Consider the following 23701-nt stretch of genomic DNA (forward strand, 5'->3'; position numbering starts at 1 on the left):
TTAACCCCTGAAGGTTTTACTAAACAGCTTCATTCAATAATATACAATGATAGCACTGATTAAGCTATTTCCTCATATCATTGATCCCTCCCTACATACTACAAAGTGGCAGGAAATCCAGAAGCACAGAAAAGAAAGGCTGTCACAGCTACTAAGGTTACTAAGTTTCAGATGGCATTGCTTAGGGAGTTGCTTCCAGGCAGCTCTCATTAAAATGCCTGATCTCTCTTGGAAACTATTATTTTAAATTTCCATTATCACATTTGTACGACATTCAATATTCCAAGAATTATCCTGCAGTTTGCATGGACTACACTTTGCAGGCTTTTAATTAAAGAGCAGGTTAGGACAAGAACCAAAATAGCCACCTTTACTAAAATACACCTTCTAGATTTCAGTTATCTAGGATAAATATTTTACTTGAAGGTATATTTTCACAGAAAACAGATTAGCAGAAATAACGATCTGCTAAAGCAACGACTTCCAGATCTCAACATTAATTTTTCAAATTAGATGTTATTTTGTGCAAATTGCCTTAAACACAGTTAGCTGACACATACAAACGAATCCGTGTGCCTACTGACTGGTTTTATAAACTGTTTGCTTTGAAATTAACATTCACTAAATAGAGCAAAAATTTTAAAAACTTCTACGCGTGCATCCTTATACAGATATTATCAATTAAGTTTTCTTTGAACTTACTGCTACACCTTTCTCTGCAATAGAAGAGCAACATCATATATATTTCCAGGAGGAAGTCATTCATCCCTCAAAGATCAGAGAGTCTAGTCTAATGGCCGACATTAGAGAGGGGAAAAAAACGCCTGGATTCATAATGTCATGCATTAACTACTAGACCATCACTACAGAACTTCACAGTGAAAGTTCACAGTGAAAATTCAGGTCTGTGAAATGCTCTGCATTTAAGGTTACAGCTATTAACGGAATCATCTTTTATCTAAATAAAAGTCACATGGCTGTCATCCTGGGCCTATCATCTTGGTCCAGTGAACGGCTTGTGTTGCCATGCATGTTATCTGTGTAACGGCTGTTTGCGTACTGTGCAAAGGTCCAACTGATCTCTTCTCTATATACTGACTAGATATTTTTTGTCAAAATACATAGTAATTTAAAGGTACTGTTAAAAGTACAGCAAATATTTTCACTGTAAAGTACAAATAATGTTGACTACGGCAGAAAGCATGATGATTATGGGAAGAACTCACTAAGTTTTCCCTCCTATACTTCGAAGACTATTTCTATTACTTCGCTAAAATTTCCCCCCCATTTCTACTTCTATCTATTATGTGAGCCATTAAAATAGACAGTCGTCTCTTGTGCAGAACATGTCTTGAATAGTCTATTTTGGACCCTAAATTCTTTGAGATTTCTAGTTGCAACAACCATACTGAATGACAGAACAAATAAGCTGATTGCTTACAGAAGTTAAAACTCACAAAAAGATACTTCAGGAAATGCAATGCATTTGTCTCCAGTGCATACTAATGAAATCCTGCTGGATTCTCTTCTTATTTGTAAATAAGGTAAAACTGCTCACACTTCCAGTTAAAAACCTTTCTTTCTGGAGGTAATGACAAAAAATATCCATAATACACAGTCACTTTTCCAGAACACAAAATACAGACAATTTGAGAAACTTCAGCATTACTCATAAATTTCCATCATTTTTGGCACAGCTTCCTATCTGATCTTCCTTCCCACCACACTAACAAAGTGGCTGGGTACCAGGCTTAACGAACACCTCTGGAGTCGCACAGTGTACAGGAAGCCTCCTCCATATCTCTGTGACATCCCTTTCGCTTCCCCCTCCGCAAGTGGTATAAATATAGAGCCGGTCTCTTTCTAAGGAGCTCCCATCTTCCATCAGTCCTGGCTCTCGTAACTGCTTGCTTTTTTTTTAATCAACTCTGTAACACCTCTCTTGGGATGCAAGATGCCAACAGCTATTTTCCCTCTATTACCAATCACAGTTTTGAGAATCTGGTTTAAGTCACGTATTGAATTCATATACTAGCAAAGAGATTGATTGGAGACCAGCAGGTCAAATATTTAGCTGTCTAGCTGTGTATAAAGTAATTTAGCACAGCATAATTCACAAGGTCTTGCATATCCTGGCAAAATGTTTCTTCAAATAAAAATGCAATGGGATGAGTCAAAAGAAAGCATATGCTGCATCTCTCCCTTCACCAAATTCCGGTTTTTGTCCTTTATTATTGAGATGAAACGTTATTCACAAAAACAGCAAAAAAATAGTTTTCATAAGAGATGATCTTAACATAGCTATATTCAATGAATATGCACCACCATTGCTTAAAGAATCCATGCTATGAATGTACTAATCATATCTTACATTTCTATCATTACAAGCATGCATCTCTGAACTGTAATCACAGTAAAACTGTGAATGAAATGGTTCTATGCTTTTCAATGGGTTTTAAAAATTTAACAGTAGGAAATACACTAGCTCTACAGATATACATTTTATAGTATTTAATTTGTGGCACAATTTTGTGTTGCATTTGTTTCTTAGAGGCCTATACCCCCTTATTTAATGTAATTTCTTTAAAATACATTCCCCACAGAAAGGTCACAAAACTTTGTCATTTCAGGTCCACAGAAAGAAGTTTTGTAATTCAGATACTCAAATATTTCTTTTATGTTCCTTTACATACCATCAAGGCCATTATGATGAGTGTAGCTTCTTTTTCCCAAAATACTTAACGAAGAGTGATTAGGTGGTGCAAGCAGTCGCTTTGCACTTGGGCTTTGAAGGCTTGGTGTTGACCTGATTACATTAGGTTTCACCGCAGGATGAATCTCTGTTTAGAACAAAAAAGAGAAAGAGAGAGACCATACATATTTGATTTTTTAAAAGTTTGTGTTTTCCATTCATTTCTATTTGATTTCTAGTGAAATGAAAGCCAGTTTCTTCATCAGGAGTGTGTTTATAGGACATGGAATAACAATTCAAACACAAGTCTTTGTAACTATGGCTCTTCCAAATGAGAAAATTTTATTTCGCTTTGGACTGCCTGGGTTCACTCGTACGGTGCGCATGTGTAAGGATTTCACAGGTAAAGAGGTAATATCTCAGCAAATCAATCTGAAAGAGCTCTGTATTAACGTTTTCCTAGCCTTTTGAGCTTTGTATGGGAGATTACAGACTTTTAAGCAAGCATATAAAAGCATTTTACTCTAGTGAAATCACCTTAATACCTAAAGTTATTTAATATTTTCTATCACAATAATAATATTTGGGAAGATCCCTTAAAGCTAAGTCATTAGATGCAATGGCCAGGGAGCAAGCTAGAGCAGGAGTCTGAAGCTACCCCAAAACTGCAGAGTAGCAGGTTCTGTGAGAGGAACACCAAAAAAAAAAAAAAGATTGCATTGGATTCTCCATGGCTGACAGACTCTAATACAGAATCATTATTATAGCGTTTCAAATATCCCAGACTCTCTCATACAGTTAATGCAGCAGAATTATTCTAGAGTTGGTGCCAGAAAGCCAAAAAAGAGGCAGCTAAACTCATCTGTCCAGTGCACTTCGGAGTAGGCAGCTGGTTGCAGGGGAGTTTGCGGACACACACAGTGTTACAGTCGCTATAACCTTTGCATGGCATAAATAAAAAAGACAGACTACCTGAACAGTTTCATCAACATCCAAATTAAGTAGAAAGGAGTAGGATTGCTGTGATGGCTTGGCCAGACTACATGCTGGGAACAGCATGCCAGGAAGAGGTAATACCAGCAGTTTTCACATTTGAAAAGACTTTGGTTAACTGTTAATCAATGGTTTGGTCAGCACACGCAATCATACTCTTAAAGTACAAATATCCTCAATTCAAGACACTTCAGGACAGTCAGATTAGACTAGGGTAACACACCTATAAATTGTTAATACAAGTTAGAATAACATAAAACTAGGGAACTGATAACTGCTTCAAGACAGTACTTTATGGGGGTGTGTGATTGTGTGTGTGTAAAGGCTAGTATGATGTTGCTGATCTACCCCACCACTTATTTAGTCCAGAGCTTTTTACCGCTATTCACTGTATTCATCTGCTTTTCATTCATTCATTCAGTATTCATCTGCTTTTCATACAAAAAAAGGCTAGGATCATCAAGCTCCCAATGGATTTCATGGCATCTCCCACTTTTCATGCTGTAGAAAATGACAGTCTATTTTGGTTTTTTTACTAAAAGAGGAATAGAGGCGTGCTTAAGGTTATGAACACTATTTCAGGTTAAAGTTTTCCCCTAGCCATCAATGGAAAGGTTTGCACTGTTTCCTGAAGACAACTGGAATCTGGATCCTAAACTGCTCATATGACAATCTTTTTCAATACTTTGAAAGAAAAAATTAATCTTCAAGGCTGACATCACAAAAATATTACTTTATTTGCCAAAGACCTCCAGCAGCAACCACAATAATCCCAGCACTAGACCGACAGACAAACTCGTAAATCCCTTCTGTTTGTAGAGTGTAGGAGAAAGAATCTTGAATTTTCAGGAATAGCTAACAGTCAAGGAAGAAGGCACTTCCTTCCTTTCGCTTTTCTTCAGTCTGGAGGTCACTAATCCTCAGTTAGTTTTTGACAAAGGAAGGACAGAGCCTACCTTTAATGCTTAATCTGCCTCACCTGCGGAACAGGCAGCTAAGGAGGAGAACAGGGATGAAGGGAAACAACAACCGAGAGAGTCCTGAGAGTTGAAATCCCATCGCCTTACCACTAGGGCTGAAAGCAGAAGTACCCTGTGAGACATAACTACCTGTATTCCAGTAAGTACTTCTGGGAATGGCATGAAAAGCATTTTAAAAAGAAAACAACAACCTTGCACTCAAGCTATGACTCGATATTTAATGATAGTCTTTAAGAGGAAAATAAGGTAAGTATTACTTATTTACTGTAATATGGTGGGATGAGCAAACTAAAAGCCATTTCCTAGCCATCTTTATGCAGCTAATTTAGACACTCATCCATAACTATTTTAGGTATACTTCATATCCCTGTAGCACATATTATTTACCTTCAAACTGCAGTAACTTCCCATACAATCAAATGCTAGGCTGACTCTCCAGACGCCTGGTATATTTTAGCACTATTAATCCTCTTTTACAAAACCCTCACCTAAGTACACATAATGGTATCTGACACTGTTCATCCATTTACTGCCATTAAACTTAAGAGATATATTCTCCCAGAGTTACCAAGACGACCCTTCACAGACTAAACAATGAGGCACTAAAGACACATCGTCTTTTCCAAGATACACATGCTGTTCTTTCTGCTTTTGACTATCCAAATGGGGTCGGCCAGATAAACCATCTCCTGCCAGACTGCCTTATCTCACAACCACAGTTGCATCAAGTAAATCAAACCAGTCCCTTCTCTGTTCATTGTCCTGATGGCTAATATAATGCATACAGCTGTAACACCTATAGGAAACTACCACTAGCTTTTTTTCTTAAACTTCAGGGTAGAGGAATCAAACCTCCATGAGAGTAAATATTAATTCTTCCTTATCCAGTTTGCTGAAACTCAAGATTTTGTTAAATGTGATCTGAACCTGAGGAAAAACTTCTTTACTGTGAAGGTGACAGAGCACCGGAACAGGTTGCCCAGAGAGGCGGGGGAGTCTCCTTTGCTGGAGATATTCAAAACCCATCTGGACGTGATCCTGGGAAATATGCTCTAGAGGACCCTGCTTGAGCAGGGGGGTTGGACTAGATGATCTCCAGAGGTCCCTTCCAACCTCAACCATTCTGGGATTCTGTGATGTCCTGGAAGAGCAGTTATAACTACATTCACAGCTGGTCTCCATTTTAGCAAATAAAGAGGTTGTCAGCGTTTACTTTGTCCTACTATAAATGAACTCCTGTTGATTGAAATTTTTAGCAAAATATCTGGATTGAGGTCTACTCTCAGCTATACTTCTGTGAAGTGGGATTAATACGCTGTAGAATTATTCACTGCTTCTCTGACCAAAGCATTGATTTCTATATTCATTTAAGAATCAATTAAAAGCCTCTGAGGTATCTCACCTCTTATATGATTAGGTAAGTATTTCATCATCAGGGTGATTCCTTGTAAAGAGGACCATTTCGGGTTTTTTAATAATGAATCACACTTACTAGACTTTCCTGCAAGCCCTTTTTTCCACTATCATGTGAGCTTCTTGTTCTCCTGGCTATGATCTCAGTACAGAGTTTCACCACATCTTTTTAAACCCTGCCATCAAATTAAAAGAATATCAGCATCTGACGTGGCAGAAGCCTGATCCTTCTAAGTGCATGGGAGTATTACAAGTGGATTCAAGGGGTACAGATGTAGAGCAGCACTGAGTATAGTGAGTGTCTGCTCTTTGAGTGTTTTTTAGGTAGACTAACCGACTCTTTTTCACATTCTAAATTACAGCAGGTTGCAATCTGTCATTTTAATCCAGTATCAGAAGGCTTTCTGCCTACAATCTGCAAGATCAATCATGCAGTTTTGCCACCACAGTAACCCACCAGAAATTTTATTAATTTATCTTTATAGTTCTCTTGTTAATAAAAGCATAAATCTTTCATTCTATGCACATAGGATTTATAAATATATCATTAAATTAAAAAACATTCATTTGACTAATTTTTCTCTGAAGGCAGATACCCACCTAAATACCCAATGATACACGATAGTGGTTTTCTGGTGCTTTTGATCTTCAGAGGATTTCCAGCAACTTCACAATGTCGATCTGCATCTGAGAATTTTAAAGAACAAAGCTCAGTTTAAATATTATGCCACTGCAAATATAATTAGGATGCACCTACCGGTTTCGCACTTACGTTCTCACCACAAATTTCTTGACTGATTTTTTTTTTCCTTTTAGCATATTTTCTTCTTTTCCATCAATGCTGATAATGATACAGATTAAAGCATTCTCATTTATGCAACAGTAACCAAGATTATGAGTCTTAATTTTAGTAAAAGTTAATGTATGTTCTAGTGAAATTTTGATTACATTCTGGATCGACAAACTATTTTTGGAAATAGTCAACTATGCAAATGAAACAGATGAAAATATGAGTACTAAAATAAAAGTAGCTCTGTCTATTAACAAGGATTTACACGGAATTCTTCATTGTTTTCTACAAGGTTGCCTGGCTCTAAGTGGGGAACTACAGTGCTAAGGATTCTAAAACTGGAACTACTGAATTGTGTCACGTATTACTCCCATGGTACAGTGATTCATGTCCTTCTTAGGTAAAATAGAACACTGTGCCCAACTGTGGCAAGTTAAATCTTGAAAAAATCCTATACGCTTACAACTAAGCAAGTCTCCATTCTGGTATGCTTTTCTTATGAATGCCTTGGATACAAAAAGCTTACGGTGAAATCCTGTCCTCATTTTTCATTTACATTAGTGGTCTATCATTATTATATAATACTCTCTGTTGTATAAAGTATTTCCTGTACTTAGTGAATAAAAGACATTTCTATGGGACGTATGAATTGTTACCTGATGACAACAATCACCAATTTCATCCAGCAACCAAAACAGAATCATAGTGGTGGGTGGATAACTGAGGGTCTATTAACTCCTAAAAGGACTCAGACTGCTCACATGTTGTAAGATGTTTCATATAGGATAAAGTGAAGCATGTAACGCAATTAGCTGTGCCCTGGGTAGTAATAATGGTAAATAGCAGAGAAGCTTTGAATCCCAAAAAAATCTATTATGGAACAAGTGTGGGCACAAGACAAAACAGAAAAGGTGTTTTGCTTTATTGTGTGTTTTTTACCCTCTTGCTTATTCATCCCTTAAAGTTAGGTAACAAAACTGAACAGATCACATGGAAGTTTTAAGGTAATTCCTTATGGAAAGTAAATATACGTATTTTTGACCTAGTATCCTACAAATTTAAAGCTTGCACTACTTATATATGGCAACATATATTCACATACCATATAAAAAATATACAAAAAAGTCTTTAGTAAAAGCTTTTGAACAAATTGGCCAGTTTTAACCAAATATGGCAGAGCTCAAAAGTCTAAGATAACAACTTCCCGCAAAGTACATGAAAATGTACTTGAAAACCAGCTCATTAACTACCTGAATTTAATACTAACACTATGAACTCACACTTCTATAGGCACTTACAATACACAAGCAGAGTCTTTCTAAATGCCCCAAACACAGAAAAAGTGTTATTAACAAGAGGTTCACACTTAAACACCAGAGTCCATCAACCTAAGGCAAAATCCACCAGAAATTGGTTAAGTAGTTTCAAGACTATTGGAACTAAACTCTTTAAAACTACTTTGGATGATTGAGTCATCTGCTTTCCAAAAGCACAGGAATAATCCCCATATGGGACTTCCAGTATCCCTAGAATATTCTTTTATATTTCTTTTAGCATAGAATTGCATTAATATTTTTATTTTATATATCTAGAATTCCCATTTCTCACATATACACACATACTTGTACATGTTTCTTTGTACAGGTATCACACACAGGTCTGCGCTTTCTAACAAGCGTTACATTTATAGGAGCTAGCCATTATAATTAGATTATAATAACAGAATTCCACTTTGTCTACGGCTTGTACTTTGTTTATACCAAAAAGTTCCTATTTATTTCATTTCAGCACAAATGAGGAAATATGCATATGAAGCGGGTAAGAAACTACATATAACAACTTATATTTAACAAAAAAACATAAAATTTACAAAACCCACAATCTTTTTGTATATTCTATGAAGATTTGTGGAAAAAAGATGCATGTCAGGTTACCACAGCAGCGACTGAAATATTTCATTTATTTTCAGTATTCACCTTTTTCATGCAATTCATAAATGTTTTTAACCCAGCAGACAATGCACAACTTAGTTCAGTATATTAAGCAATTTACATGAAATTCTTAAATGCTCTAAGCAAAAATCCTACCTGACATCTGGGAAGCTCAAAGGCTCTAGAACTCTAATGCTAAGTATACAAAGTACTTTTTTGTTTCATCTTAACATAAACAACATAATATACTGTTCTAAGAAAAAAAAAATGCACTGAACCTAGTGTCTGGAATATTTTTGATATTCCTCAACACTTAAAATATTTTAAATGAAAGAGTAGAAAGATGCGTCTCCACTGTCTCCCTTAGTAAGAAAAACATAGGCTACACAGAATACTTTATACTATGCAAAATATTTTACAGTTTGGGAAAAGCAAAGCAGCCACTATGAATTGATTAGTAAGAAGCTTTTCCATCTACATATCTTCACTGTAAAAAAGACACTGAATCACGGTGTGATACTAATATACTGACTAAAAATGCAGACTGGAAAGAGAGTACAATTTCCATGCTGTGACAAAGCATGTTCACCAAAGGTGGGTATTCTAAAGTAAAGCTATCTCATGAAAAGTTAAATATTTTTAACAACAGTAAAATTATACTTTTCATAAGACTACCATACTTGGATTAAAGATGAGCATCTTTATGCACCATATACAGAAAAACACAATGTTAAATGGTGCATCAACCTCAAGTGTACAACCATGGAATAAAACTTAGCTAGGAAGTTGTAAAAAAATGGTCTCAAAAATATTCCCCTAAAGAATTCCTAAAATGAATTTTTTACATGACTTTTACATGAACACTAAAAATATTAATAACAGTGAAACACAGGAAGCTATGAAAAATAAAAAGGTATTCTTAAAAAAATTTTTTTTTTTTGAAAAAAGATATTCTGCAGAAGGAGTTGAAAAGAGCTCAAACTCTGGCAAGCTAAATGTGTAACCACAATAAAGCATGCTAAAACTACTTTGATTTATGCTTAGGATATAATATTTGATAGTACATTTATTCCAAACACATGAAAAGCAGAAAGCCTGCACGTGCCTGTAGCAACACGAAACGATCAAGGTGTGAAGGAAGTACAGAAAAGAAGGAAAAAGATACGGCAGAAAAGCTGAATGAATTTGTTGTATCAGTGTTCACTGCAGAGGAACTTAAACAAGCTCCCCTCCAAAATGCTTTTATGAGGAGAGCGTGAGAAGTTCCTCATATCACAGTGTCCATAGGAAATATTTCAGAACAAACTGGTAAGTGAATAAAAAAGCTACCAGGACCAGGTGAAATTCATCCAAACTGCAACTGCTGAGCTCATACACTACAGATGATTAACCTACTGTTTAAATTGGTCTCAGTGCAAGAAAACGAAAGCATGGCACACAGTAACATTTTTGGGTAATTGTGATTTGTATATCGGCAAAATGGTTTAACTATTAATAGAGGCATACAGCTAAATATGGAAATGCCAAAAAAGTCAAAGATTTTGTAAAAGTAAAAACTATTCAAGCGTGTTCGCATTAGGGAACACTAAGGTGTATGCCCTGGCAGCAAGAAGGCCAGCCACACACTGGGCCACATCAGCAAGGGTGCAGCCAGCAGGTTGAGGGAGGTGATCCTTCCCCTCTACTCAGACCTTGTGGGACCACATCTGGATGATGTGCCCAGGTCTGGGCTCTCCGGTACAAGAGACATGGACATACAGAGCAGGTCCAGCTACTGGAGAGTCATCAAGCTGGTCATGGGGCTGGAGCACACTGCATGCAAAGAGAGGCTGGGGGAGCTGGCTCTGCTCAGCCTTGAGAAGGGAAGGCCAAGGGGAGACCTTATCGCTGCCTCCAACTACCTGGTGGGAGAGCATAGAGAAGACTGAGCCAGACCCTTCTCGGAAGTACACAGGGGCAGGATAAGGGGCAACAGAAACAAGCTGGTATGTGGGGAATTCTGGTTAGATGCACAGAAAAGATTTACCACGAGTGTAGTCAAATACTGCAACAGGTGCCCAGAGAGGATGTGGAGTCTCCTTCTTTGGAGATGTACAAAACTTGGCTGGATAGAAGGCCCTGAGCACCCTGAGCTCTGCACAGAGGGGTAGAAGTAGGAATCTCTAGAGGTTTCCACCTCCTTCCTCCTCTTTCTTACTTCTCTGCCTTCCTGCCTATGTGACTATGAGTCTGTTATTGCAAACGTCACAGGTCTAGGAGCATTTATCGAAGGAACCAGTTCGTATATGCACACAGTTATTCGGCTGATAGCACCCTGCTTGGCATTTCAAGTAGCTTTTGACACACTGTGTGACCACAGACTGCTGCTGTCCAGCTGTTATGGGGTTAAAGGGAAAGGGTTTTTTTTTTTTTTTTTTTTTTTAAAAGGGAGTAGTACCCTATTAAAAGATAAGATAGCTTTTGTTATAAACAGCAATTCTCCGTGCAATCCCAAAAGGATCTGTGCTGTTCAACATATAAAAGATCAGGAAGAGAGATGATCAGGAAGCTTTTTGTTAACTCACTCAAGATGCAAAACCACTGAGCATAATCAAAACTAAAACTGATTGTGGAGGATTTCAGCAGGATCAAGGAATAAATTCAAATTAATCTTAAGGGATAAAATGACTATAATATACATATATAATGATGGGTTCCAAACTACACCATGCAGGAGACAATTCATGGAGTTAATGTCAACAGCTTTCTAAAAGTATCAAGTCAATATTCAAGAGTGGTCACTCAAAACATTCTGAATACTCCCTGTCACAATAGCTGATAGGATGGGAAGCAGGAACAAAACTGAAAACCTCATAGGTACAAAACTGAAAACCTCATGTTCTTCTTTCTAAAATTACGGGACACCCACATCTTGGAAGTGCGTGTAATTCAGAACACCATGACTCAAAAAAGGTGCAGTACAATTAGAAAAACTACAGGAAGCAGCATTACGAATCACATTATAAAATGGCTTCTCTATGAGAAGGTTTTAAACAGACTGAGTTCTCAGCCTAAAAAAGCAATGACTGAGGTGGATATCACAGAGATCTATGAAATCACGAATGCTACAGAGAAGCTAATAGGGAATGATTATTCACTATTTCTCAAACCATCAAAATTAGAGGGTGCCAAATGAAAATATTAGGAAGCAAAACTGAAACAAAGAATCCTTCTCTCTTGTTACACACACCTTATTACACCGGGAAAATCATTTCCACAGGATGTTTTGGACAAGAGAAGCGCTGAGATAGTTGGAAATGGAGCGAGTGATCCTCACATCTGGCACAGAACGAAAACAGCTTGTTCTCTTAGATTTGAAAAGATTTTCTCATTTGGTTTGGGTTTTCTTTTTTCCTACTAGATTTCTACTAAATAAATCTACTAAATTTTCTACTAGCTCTCTTAGCTCAGACTTTCACTTGGGAGTTGTTTCTCTGTGCCATTCCATCATCTCTCTACCAAGATTCTGGTTATCTAATGAACCTATTTTGCTCTATAATTTGTGCAGTTACCCAAATTTAAATCACTATAATTAATATAAATACTTATATTGATACAACTGTGTGCAAGTAACACAAGAAAAAAATCTTCCTAAAAAATTCCTTTGCTGAAGTAATAAGGTTCACAGATGTACTGCTAAGCATATTTCAACATGCTTGTAAGCTGGAGACAGATACAATCTTGTCAGTGACTAGCTGCAGAAGAATGCCAACTTAAGTTTTCTCTAATTAAGTCGTCTTACATAGACAGGATAATTTTGCTTAACTTCCTAAAAACCATGTCAAATATATGCAAGGGAAAAATAAGTTATTTTTCCTGATTTAAAGCATAGGAATTTCCTCCTACTGAAACAAATCACCAATTCTAATTATTCTTGAAAGCCTATCAGACCAGTTTATTGTCCACAATTAACACAAGTCCATTACCTTCAGCAGAACAAAATTTGAGATTTCCATGATATATCATCCTCCTAGCAGATGATATGCTTTTTCAGCATTCGGGTAGCCATCTGTAGATTGAGCTGAAACATGAATGCATCCTCTCCGTTATCTCCTGCTGGCATCTGACCTGAGGTCATGCTAAATGGTTCATTAATCAGGAAAATCTAATTCTCTGCACTGACTAAAGAAATGAATAACATAAAATAGGACTTTATGTTCTGCTAGTGGATGTAATAGGCTGAGGGAGATGATGTGGATGGAATTACAAGAATCAAATGAAATGCTCCATCTGAAATCTGGTTTCTCCAAAGGAGGGTTGGGCCTTAGACTAGCTCAAAAGCTTCCATGACCCTCTGAGAGGAAAGTACCTGCAAGGTGGAATGCAATAATCAATTTATTTTTACAGTAAGCTCTGACTGGCTTGTTCAGATTTCCTTCTTCAGAACTCGGAATTAGTTTCATTTACAACCTGGCCCTTCAGTGAACTGCATAAGGCTGAGGAAACCTAAAACCTGGTATGCTGCTGTGGTAAGTGCCCTACCACCCTTCTCTCCAAATTTTAGGTTTCTGAGTGTGTGGTAACATTGGTATGGTACCTACTGCAATGTAGCTGTGAAATGCAGTTACATTTCCAAGCACTGGTTCTGTATGCGCACACACATATACACACAGTCAGGTCAGCCCTGAAAGTCAGATTCAAGTTTCAGTACACCAATGTAAAAAACAAATTCCAAATCCTTAACCAGTTCTTGGACGTCCTGACCATCTCATGCCACATCACATGAGTAACCTTGCCAGGTTACTATCTCAGTGTGATTGTAACTACTGCAACATCATCATAAACATTTGTTCAATATCGTAACTGCTAACCTCTGTGCTATTCAGCATATCAAATCATTACTATTAATTAAATACCTCATGTAAAAATGACTCCCATCAAGTTATCTTTAAAAAAAAGGATTCAAAGGCTCAGGAGGAGAGAGACTATTTAGACTCAAAATTAAAATCAGCAGAGTGAACTGAAGACTTAGGTCACCAGACATAAGAACATGAACAATACCAGAAAACTGTATCTTATAGACTTACCTAAAAGGATTTATTAAGGCAAGAACGTCACAAAGACAAAGCGTACACAGGTTAGGAACATTGTATGATTCTCTGTGCAGACACTGTCAGAAACGGAATGCGTGTGCACGTGCGTGTGTACACACAGAGAAACACAAATAAAATTAAATCATGTGTGATCTTTTTACCACTATTACAAAATAGTTTGAAGGTTGTGTTCAAAAAGAATAAAAAATTGTAGCTTTTCCAACCTATTTTAGGTCTGCAGGATGAATTGAATGCTCCAGGAAACAACAGCATTCAAACAGATAAAACTGCAAGGTCCAAATTTTCCTGAAAGTAAAAACAATAACAAAAGACAGAGGCTACAGGGAAAAAAAAAAAAACACCTTTCTGCTCTTGATGTTAATCTGTTGTGGCATTTTTTTCAGTCAAAGGAACAGATACGAAGCATTCACCGCACTGTCAGTATGATATAAGAATGACTATTCCCTGTTGAAAAGCTCAGCTTTCATTCCTTTGTTTTTAAAGTTGAACTGTGTATAACATTTGTTCTAGAATGATGATTAATAGCTGGATATTGTTTTCTGTTTTTTCTCTCCCTTAAACAAAAGCTTCATCTTCTTTCAAATTGAGTAACTGGAGCAAGTAAGAACAAACAGAGATGCGGATAAAAAGACTTAAGGTTCCAGTGAGCCTAATTCTAGAATTAATTTTCCTCCACAGTCTATTAGAAATCAGTGCCAATTACATCAATTAAAGGTACAACCTCTTCCTCTTAGAAAATAACCGTTATTCTACTAGTTCATGAATCTTTCAAATGATTTGCTGCAGAGCGTATTAAATATAAATGTAAGCCTAGTCCAACCTTCAGAAACCTCTTCCATCAAAGCACAAGAATAAACCTGTTTTACTCACATAGTGCATATATGGTTTCCTCTCAGACTGGTTTAAATCCAGTGATTTCCTGAAAGTTGCTCCTGACTAAAATAACTTTGAAAGAGGAAAGAAAATGCCTAATGGGACAGAATAAATAAGAGACAACAATGAATAGATATATTGATCAAATTCTGGATGCCCGCAGAAGTAGGTGAAGAGCTTGCCTGTGAAGAAGGGCTGGTATTAAAGCATATGAGGGGAAAATAATTACTCAAAAACAGATTTTAAGCCTCAGAGGATAGAATTTCTCATAACAGCACTGACATCACTGGCATCCCAGTTCAATATGTTCGGAAAACATTTCTCCAATTTTAGTTTTAGTCTAGAAAATATGGTTAAAAAAACAGTATCTAATATTCTAAAAGTGTCTCTTAATTCTAAAACAACTGGCTGTATGCCGGCTTGTTTTGTCTTGTAATACCAAGTACGTGCTCTGGGAACTCTATCTACGGAAGACTGAGAAATATAACCAGTGTGAGCAGTAAAACAATACGCTCAGAACAGATATAAAACCAGCCAAAAACGCTGAATGACTTCCTCGGACTTCGGACCAGAATTCAAAACCGTACAACCACAAAGAAACTTGTTGGCTGCTGTCTATAACATCTCATAACCCTTTGTAATACTACTAGTGAATTCTTCAGTTCTTTATAGTTTGGTTTAAAAACAAACAAATAAACAACAGAATTATATGTAAAGCTAAATTTAAAACTGAAATGGACAAAAAAGATGCAATTATGATGAAATAATAAACATGGTTTTCACCACCATTTGACCTGAACAACACTAAATGACCGTTACAGGCCAGAATGACACTCTTATGCACCCTCAACAACGCATCTCATGCCTTGAACAATGCCCCCGGAGAAAGTAAAACAAGTATAGATCTACACTTTCTGCTCAGCAGAAAGGATTAAATGACAATAAAAAGGCAAACCTCTTTCACACTTACTAGTAGGAAGCATGGCTTCTGTGCAACAACGTTGATTTTCCGTGAGATTTCTTTTTTAATAACAATTTCTGTTTAGTGAATGAGGTAATGGACAGCCCCTTTTAATTCATTTGAAATGTCCCCCCTTTCACCTGTTTCCAGACATCATCTGTTCTTAAAATAGCCTGAATTTTGTTCAGGGCAGCCAGACTTTATACAAACGTGCTGGTGATATGCTAGACAAATGAAAAAAATGAAAAGCAAAAGGGTATAGACAAGAAATGTTTATTGAAAAAGAAAATAAAATTAAAAGACAAAAATGGGTGGGAAGCACAGCACACAGAACTAAGAATTAAAAAAACATCTTACATTCTGCCTTAATGGCAGCACAGTTAATAGGGACAAAAGGACGTCTTGCTGCCTGCCGCAGCCGGAGGGTATTTTTGCAGACCTGGCGGGCAAGTTTTGTCCAACACGTTGTGTGAAGAAAGAAAGCTTGGCGTGTTTTCACTGCTGACTTTGGACTCCCAGTGTTACGAACAGGAGTTCCCTGTGTGGCCTGGCGGGACATGTGAGTTCTAACATGGGACTCCTACAAAAATAAAACAAATTAAAAAAAAAAAAAGAAAGAAAAACATAATACAACATCTGAAATAGACAACCGGAATCTTCTCTACCAGTGATAAAAGATGTTCACAGTGATCACATTTAATGAACGTTTCCTAATGCTATTAAATACTGTCATCACAGCTGAAAGAATGGGTGTTTTTACTCCACAAATGAAGGAATGAATGAGAAGAAGATACTTCCCTCGTATTTGAGCATTAAAAAATTCCAAATCTGGATAAATTCACAAGGTTAATCAAATTATATAAAATCAGCACTATGCAAAAAACTAGGGTTTATAGAAGAAGCTGTATTACAAAGAAGAGAGCTCTACTGTGCTTGGAAATTTAATGCCATTCTAGATGAGATACAGTATAGCCACATTAACACTTTATAGATAACATGCCATTTGACCAACAAGATGACATTTGTCCACTGAAAACACACGAAAACGACAGCAGTCTATTGAAGATCTGGTCAAATAAAGATATGGTAGGAGCTGCACACTGCTCAGTTCTACTTAAGATAGAAAAGATTCATCAATTCAGTTTTGTAATGTTGAATAGAGAGACAAAAAATCACCCCATTAAACGTTCAAGTCACAGCAGTCTTGAAAAAGTGCCACAGTTTGTTTCTTAGGAAAGTTTATCTACAGGATCCTACCTCTGTAGGTTGGCTGGAAGACAGCTTATCTTCATCTGTCTGTGTGGGCATTTTCAGGCCACCATATTTCTTCCAATAAATCCAGCAAGATGCACACAATCTACATTGCATATTAGGGGGGCCCCAAGAATACCACTGGTGAGACTGCGGAGCTAAGGGAAAGAAAATAGCGGAGCTAAATTGATGCATTCTGCAATCCATATAGTAAATCCAAATGCTGCAATAAATGGTATTCTCTAAGAGAATGTTGTCTAAAGACAACCAGTTAATTCATTTGACATAGTGAAAATAAGAACTTGAAAAAGCAAAAGGAGTTTTAATGGGGTGTTGCCACAAAAGACAACTCCCAGTGAAAATACAGAAATATTTCACTATTTACTTCCAAACCAGGGACTTCATGTTACTAAGAAAAAGATTTTCTTCCAGCGGAGTACCAAACAACACAAAACAAAAACCTATAAACCCTCCACTATTTCTCATTTTGACCCAGAAGGCACAGTTGTTGAGGTGCATGCTAGTTATGAGAACTGCTGAAGGTTTGGGGGGTTTTGCCCAACTCATGAAAAATGAGTACTTATGGGCCAAGATCTACATAAGCAAAGAGATAAGCACACACTTAAGATGAATGCCTACCTTCCTTTCTTGCATAGGGACACTTATCTGGAAACACTAACTTAATCTTTTTCTTCCCTCTTTTTTTTTGTCATCTTTCAGAATAAAACTATTCTTTGAAAAATATAATTTGAAAAGTAATGGAAGTATGTAGCTTGAACTTTCTATATACAAAAAAATATAATTTGAGTTTAACTGGTGTTTAAGAAACAGAAAAGCACAGCAATTATAAGAACTTTCACATTCTAGGCCTCTTCTATTCTTTCCAATTCTGATGTTAGATTATATGAGAAAAAATGTGACAATGTCAAAAGTTGGTATTTCAAGGCCAACTTGGTCCAACAGGGATCACTGGAAACCCACCAAATACTAAAAAAAGCAACAATAAAAACCAAAAAATGCAACCCCCCCAAAGCAAAAAAAAAAACAAAACCAAAATCCAAAAAACTCCAAAAGCTCTGCAAACTTTCTGGACAAAGCAAAAATAAATTTGATTTTTGGAATTCTAAAGGTAAAAGATCAACATATCAATGCCATTGTATCACACTGCTTTACCTTTCTAAACTAAATTGTTCCCAAAAAGTCATAAACTGGATTTGAAATATTGATGTTATAATTAATATATTAAATGTAGCTCTAATTTAAAAGTTACTTCTACCACACAATTCATTAAAAATTAACTTCAATTTATTTACAGAATGGAAACAAAGTACTTTTTTTTAAAAACAGTATATATTAAGATTAGCCAAAAATCCTAACAGTTGGACAATGACATACAAATTATTAAAAGAAACAAAAAAGCCACAAAAAGCTCAGGAAATTTTACTTACTATAGCAACTTTCACAAGCGCGACCTATTAGCGAGGCCTGTGCCTGATAGGAGGCTCCCACTGCTCCATTCACTGCAGCAGGTTTCCCATTGTTGCTGGATATTTGATTGGGATTTGGTTTGTTGCTTTAAAAAAAAAAAAAATTCATCTTTCAGAAGTGATTTTATTAGCACATTAATCAACACAAGAACAGTCTAGTTCTGGAATTCTGACGTGTGGTGCCAAAATCTCTAAGAAATACTCTACGCTACAAGACTAATTTTTGTGCTTCTCTAGGATTTTCAATACAGTAAGACACTTAATTAGGTAAAGAGTTGATTCAATGCTCAGATTTAGAGCTTTGTAAAATGCACGAGCAAAAATTATTACATGGTCTGAGTTGCTCAGCAAGCTATGGAGACACAGAGTCTCCAGGCCAAGCATAAAAACAATCCTGAACACAGCATGGAATTTTAGAAGGGGGTTCCAGTGAACAGGTTTAAAACAGATTAACTTTTACAAGGTGAGGCTCGGCTTTGGGTGAAGTGCAACACATGTAAGAGTAGTAGTACTGCCTGTAAGTAAGCACACCACAGTACAAGGCGGATTGCTGACCCGTACCTCAAACGGAAGTATGTATCTTTGCACCAACTGCAGTACATGCGCATGTCCTAAAACTGTGGTAAAGCTCACCCAGATGATCATGTATCAGGCTACCGTGCTTGGGTCACGCCCTAAACTACTCTTGTTCTCAGCAGAATTCATTTTTTGGGGTAATATTATTTTCTACTGCTTCAGTGCAGTGGGACTTTACTCGTGAGATGATTAATAGAACCCTCACTAGCTGAAGCACAGTATTTCCAATTGCATGGGTGCTATGTACCCCTCTGAGGAGCAAAACTCATAATTCGATGCATGGCTGGATATATTGATTTCTAACATGATTTGTGTTAAATATATACATAAAAATATACACAGTATTAGTTAAAATGACTGAAGGGGTGGGGGTGGAGAGGGAACCCAATCACCTGCACAGCTATCTCTGTTTTTTCACTATTCCTGCATGGTGAACTTTCAAGAAACCTTTCCCGTATCAAGTCTCTAACTCCAAATCCAAGCAGGTCAGCCTGTTTGTCTCTATCCTTCTTTTTCACTACAGCCAGTGAGAGACTCTTTCTTTCACAATTTTCACATGCTCTTTATCAAGTACCTTCCCCAGGTACTCAAGAGAAGTCCCTTGGGCTCAGGGTACAAGAGAAGAAATCAACAGAAGATTAAGTCTCCCACCTTATGATCTGTTGCTTAGTTACTTCCAAAGAAACATAGAATTGAAAGGGACTCTCTAGGTATTGAGGACAGAATCCTGCTTTTATACAAAATAGTATCTTATGAGCAAGTTTGAAAAGGTATTCATCTCTAACTTAGCATCAACTCTACTCAGATTTCACATGCAAGAATTCAATCTTGAAAAAGAGCGGTAACAATCCATTCGTCCATGAGGGCCCCAGACTGCACAATTATCAAAGATTTAACAATTCCTACTCTCTTACCGTTGACTATGGATTTTATCTTGACTCGGAGACAACAGACAGTAACAAAGAAAAAGAAGGCAAGAAAATCCATATTTCAGAACATAGTTTGTGATCTAATACCACTAGTCCGTACTGTGAACAGAGATCATATATTGACAGAAGTCCCAAATTGTCAATATGGGCCAAGCAAACTAAATAGAGCGTTCTGTAAAGAATGAGTACCTTCCATAGCCACAAACAGTTTTCCTAAAGCAGCTATTTACCTGAGAGAGTTATGGAACACTCAGACCAGTTTTTTCAGCATACAACTCAAGCCTATGATGCCAAAGATTATCCAAAGTCCACAATAATTAAATCTTAACTTTTTTTTTAAAAGATGTCATTTATTAGAGACTTGAGACACATTAGAGGCTTGTTTCTTCAAAGAAGATGAGATTAAAAGTTTGAATTTAACAGTCTGTTGTTTGTATTATTAAATCTGTTTAGGAGACAAAAGTTTGTATGAAATATGGAAATGAAGCTCTGTTGTATGCAATTTATAGAAGACATCAAAAAGGTAAACTGGATTTTCAAATTATTTCATACCGTATTCTAGGCTTCTGTTACAAGAACACTCCTATCAATGGGAAATCCACATAAACGTACAGTGAATATGCCCACACAGAGCTTTAAAGAACGTCATCTTTAACCCTTTCTGTTCTCATAATCTTGAGAAAATTATGAATATGGAAGAGACAGATTATATCCTGCTTTTATAAACTACATGTTAACAAAAGCAGATACAGCACTCAGTTTAAATCTAAAAATACTAGATAAAAATCCTCCCAAAGTAAACAGATTTCATTAGTAAGGTCTGTACAAAGATAAAAGATTTTGGGCTGTTTGCTACCTTTAATTCACAATCAAAGCATCTCTTGTCTCTAGTTTAAGAGCACACAGTATCATTAAGAAAACTGTAACTGAAATGGGAAAGTATCTGATTTCATTTTATGTAACTACATCAACAACTGCTTCTATTTTGAAAAATTACATTCACACAAATACGAAAAGTTGGTGCTGCAGAGATTCTGAAGCGATTATTCCAGAAGAAAATTGCTTTTTAAATGACAAGGGCATTCTTGCATGCGAGCAGTTCCTGTAGCACTTGAAACTAACTGATCTGCTTTTGTAATACTTCTCATCATTCCCAAACAGACAGTTTGGAGGTCAAAGAGAAAGGGCTGAGTCAGGTATAAACGTCCCACCTAAGGCAAAAATTTACGACATGTTCCAATTATATTTGCTATATAACAAGTACTGAGAAAGTATAAAGAACTAAGACTAAGAAAATATCATGCATGTAACTGCATGTTACTGTTTCAATTTTACCTGTGCATTATTCGAAAAATGACTTTATTGTTATACTCACTAGGTGGGGATGTATACTTGTTTCAATTTACTTTCTGCTTCAGCTGCTTTCAGACGTTTCTAGTTGAAAAATTAACATGTTAAAATATTTTATTATATTCAAGTATGCAAATTCATAAAGCTACACACAATCCACCTTTAAATTATTTTTACTTTATACTGTGATTCCACAAGAGCCTCCAAAACAAGTGTAGAATTCTACAAGGTGAAAACCATGAGAAATCAGAGTTTCCTAATCTTACTACTAGTTGGAAATTATCATATACTGTCTTTCCACAGTAAATCTCACAGGCTCAGCAGATGATGACAAACCTGTAAAAACAACTATTACAATTTATATCAATTACATATGACATTGTGGTTAACCCTTGTAGGACAATATAGAAAGCGTACTTTAAAAATAAATTTGTGAATGTGCATACAATGAGTCAAGTAATTCAATACTTTCTGTGTGTTCAATCAAGCTGAAGGCTAGGCTTTTCTAAGCAATACAAGGAAGTAGAATACTCAAGTCCACTGACTGTTAGAAAGAACTAAACACTTATTTCCTTAAATGTCACTAAAACTCTAGCTCAGGAACAGAGCAGTAGCAGGAAAGCTATGCTATGCTACTACCAAGATATTCTGTGAATTTACTAAACTATTACTTTCTTCATGCTTGTGACAAACTCAAAAAGTGCTGCACTCAAAATAATATTATTGTTTAAGATAATGTAATTTGGTATGATCTTACAGATTTACCACACACAAAAAAGTTACCCCTGATATATTGCCAGCGCACTTGTAACTAAAAAGAATATTCAATAAAGCATAGAATTTTCCAATTTTCTCTTGAAAGCTTCAACACATTACACCTTGAAAGAGCAAGAATATAGAAATTTTGGAAGTTAACAGAAGACACTAACTAGCGTTTTTCAAATACTCTAAACGTCACTGTCGGGTGACCCCTGGAGTTCACCGGTTTCAACAAGGGTTTGGTCATTCTTCACATCTTTACCTCTCTATCACGTCTGACAGCAAGGATATTTCAGGTGCCTGAGAACTCTGGCCTTGTTTTTTTTTTCCGTATTTGTTTTAGTTGTATGTAAAAAAATAAAAAACACGTGTAATCAGGTCTATGGCATGGAGGAGTGGAATTTTATTATCTTTACCACAGGGTTTAACAGGATGGCGTGACAAGTCCTAAAATTACTCATGAGCTATAAAGTACATAACATCCAATCTAAACATAAAGGTATACTTAAACAAAACATAAAAATATGATATGCTGGCCAGAGTAGGATCTGTGTGGTACCTCCAGAACAGACAAAATGAAACTGAAAATGAAGAGTCTTAGGCACAAAGCAACAGGAACTTCTGAAATGCTGAGAAGTTTCACTTACTGCCATACATTCAGTCACAGCTGATTCCGCCAGCCTCTGGAGCGCTCCTAGCCCCCCGCTCCCCTTCCTTTGATTAACTAAGTTTTTATTGGGATAGGAAAAAGGATGATGAAAACGTTTGCTTCTTTATGTGGAAACAAAAAAAATTGCAAAGGCTTAATGTGTTTTTTTCAGTCTTACAGAATCTCATTGGTACAGCCAAGCGATTCTGTCTCAGACACGTCATGTAAACAGAGGCGCAGAAGAAAGGCATTCAGGAACCCATAGCTCCCTCACCTAAAACAGATTCTGCAAGAAACCAAACTTAAGAGTTTTTTCTGTTATGAGTACCAAGAAACAAAACAGTTTTTTCTGTTACGAGCGCTAAGTCCTAAAAAAGCCCAAACCAAACAAAGAACAGAAACAGTGAAAGACTTGAGATGACATGAGCAGCTATGACAGTATGTTTTTCAGCACTGGTACAAGAAATACAGAGTTCAGATGTCTACGGGAACATTGCCTCGACCTAGCAGATCAGGGGCGGGGGGGAGTTATTTCCCTAATTTCTGTCAAGACATTATTTCTGTTCACTTGAAAAAAAGGGAGGAAAGGCGTTGAACAAGGTCAATTGTATTAAGGGGAAAAATAAAATTAAAAAAGACATTGATTTCCAGCAATAAGTCAACAGTATCTCTCTGCCTCTCAAGATTCCCCCTTTCTTCAGCATGTGTTCAAAACTCCAATCTCCGTTTCTCCTACAGCTGCCAATTTGCTCCTCTGCTCTACTCCTGTTTTTTGATACCCAGTCTCTGCAAGGTTCAGAATCCAGGAAGGTACTTCCCCCGCTGAGAGAAGTATCATCCTCTTTGCTCTGGGACACCTGAGACTTACTAGGTTAATAAGCTTTAAAGGCTGAATAGCCTGAGTAGGCTTCCTCATGTAAAACTATTGCTCCTTTCCATTTGAGAAAGTTGCCTGTGTCTCCCCAACATACCTC

General features: G+C 36.7%; 1 protein-coding gene across 10 annotated transcripts in view; it reads right to left on the bottom strand.

The window, feature by feature from the left end:
• MTA3 (metastasis associated 1 family member 3) overlaps positions 1–23701 on the bottom strand; it is a 159515-nt gene that overhangs the window by 49152 nt on the left and 86662 nt on the right. For all 10 annotated transcript variants that reach the window (XM_068939694.1, XM_068939686.1, XM_068939688.1 and 7 more), the window contains 6 exons: positions 21345–21403; positions 18426–18550; positions 16984–17135; positions 16084–16306; positions 6679–6765; positions 2694–2840 (listed from right to left, as the gene is read on the bottom strand). In XM_068939694.1, coding sequence (XP_068795795.1) covers positions 2694–2840; positions 6679–6765; positions 16084–16306; positions 16984–17135; positions 18426–18550; positions 21345–21403 — 793 coding nt within the window. The remainder of the gene's footprint in view (positions 1–2693; positions 2841–6678; positions 6766–16083; positions 16307–16983; positions 17136–18425; positions 18551–21344; positions 21404–23701) is intronic.

This window comes from Struthio camelus, chromosome 3 (genome assembly GCF_040807025.1).
Source record: "Struthio camelus isolate bStrCam1 chromosome 3, bStrCam1.hap1, whole genome shotgun sequence".
Taxonomy (NCBI): domain Eukaryota; kingdom Metazoa; phylum Chordata; class Aves; order Struthioniformes; family Struthionidae; genus Struthio; species Struthio camelus.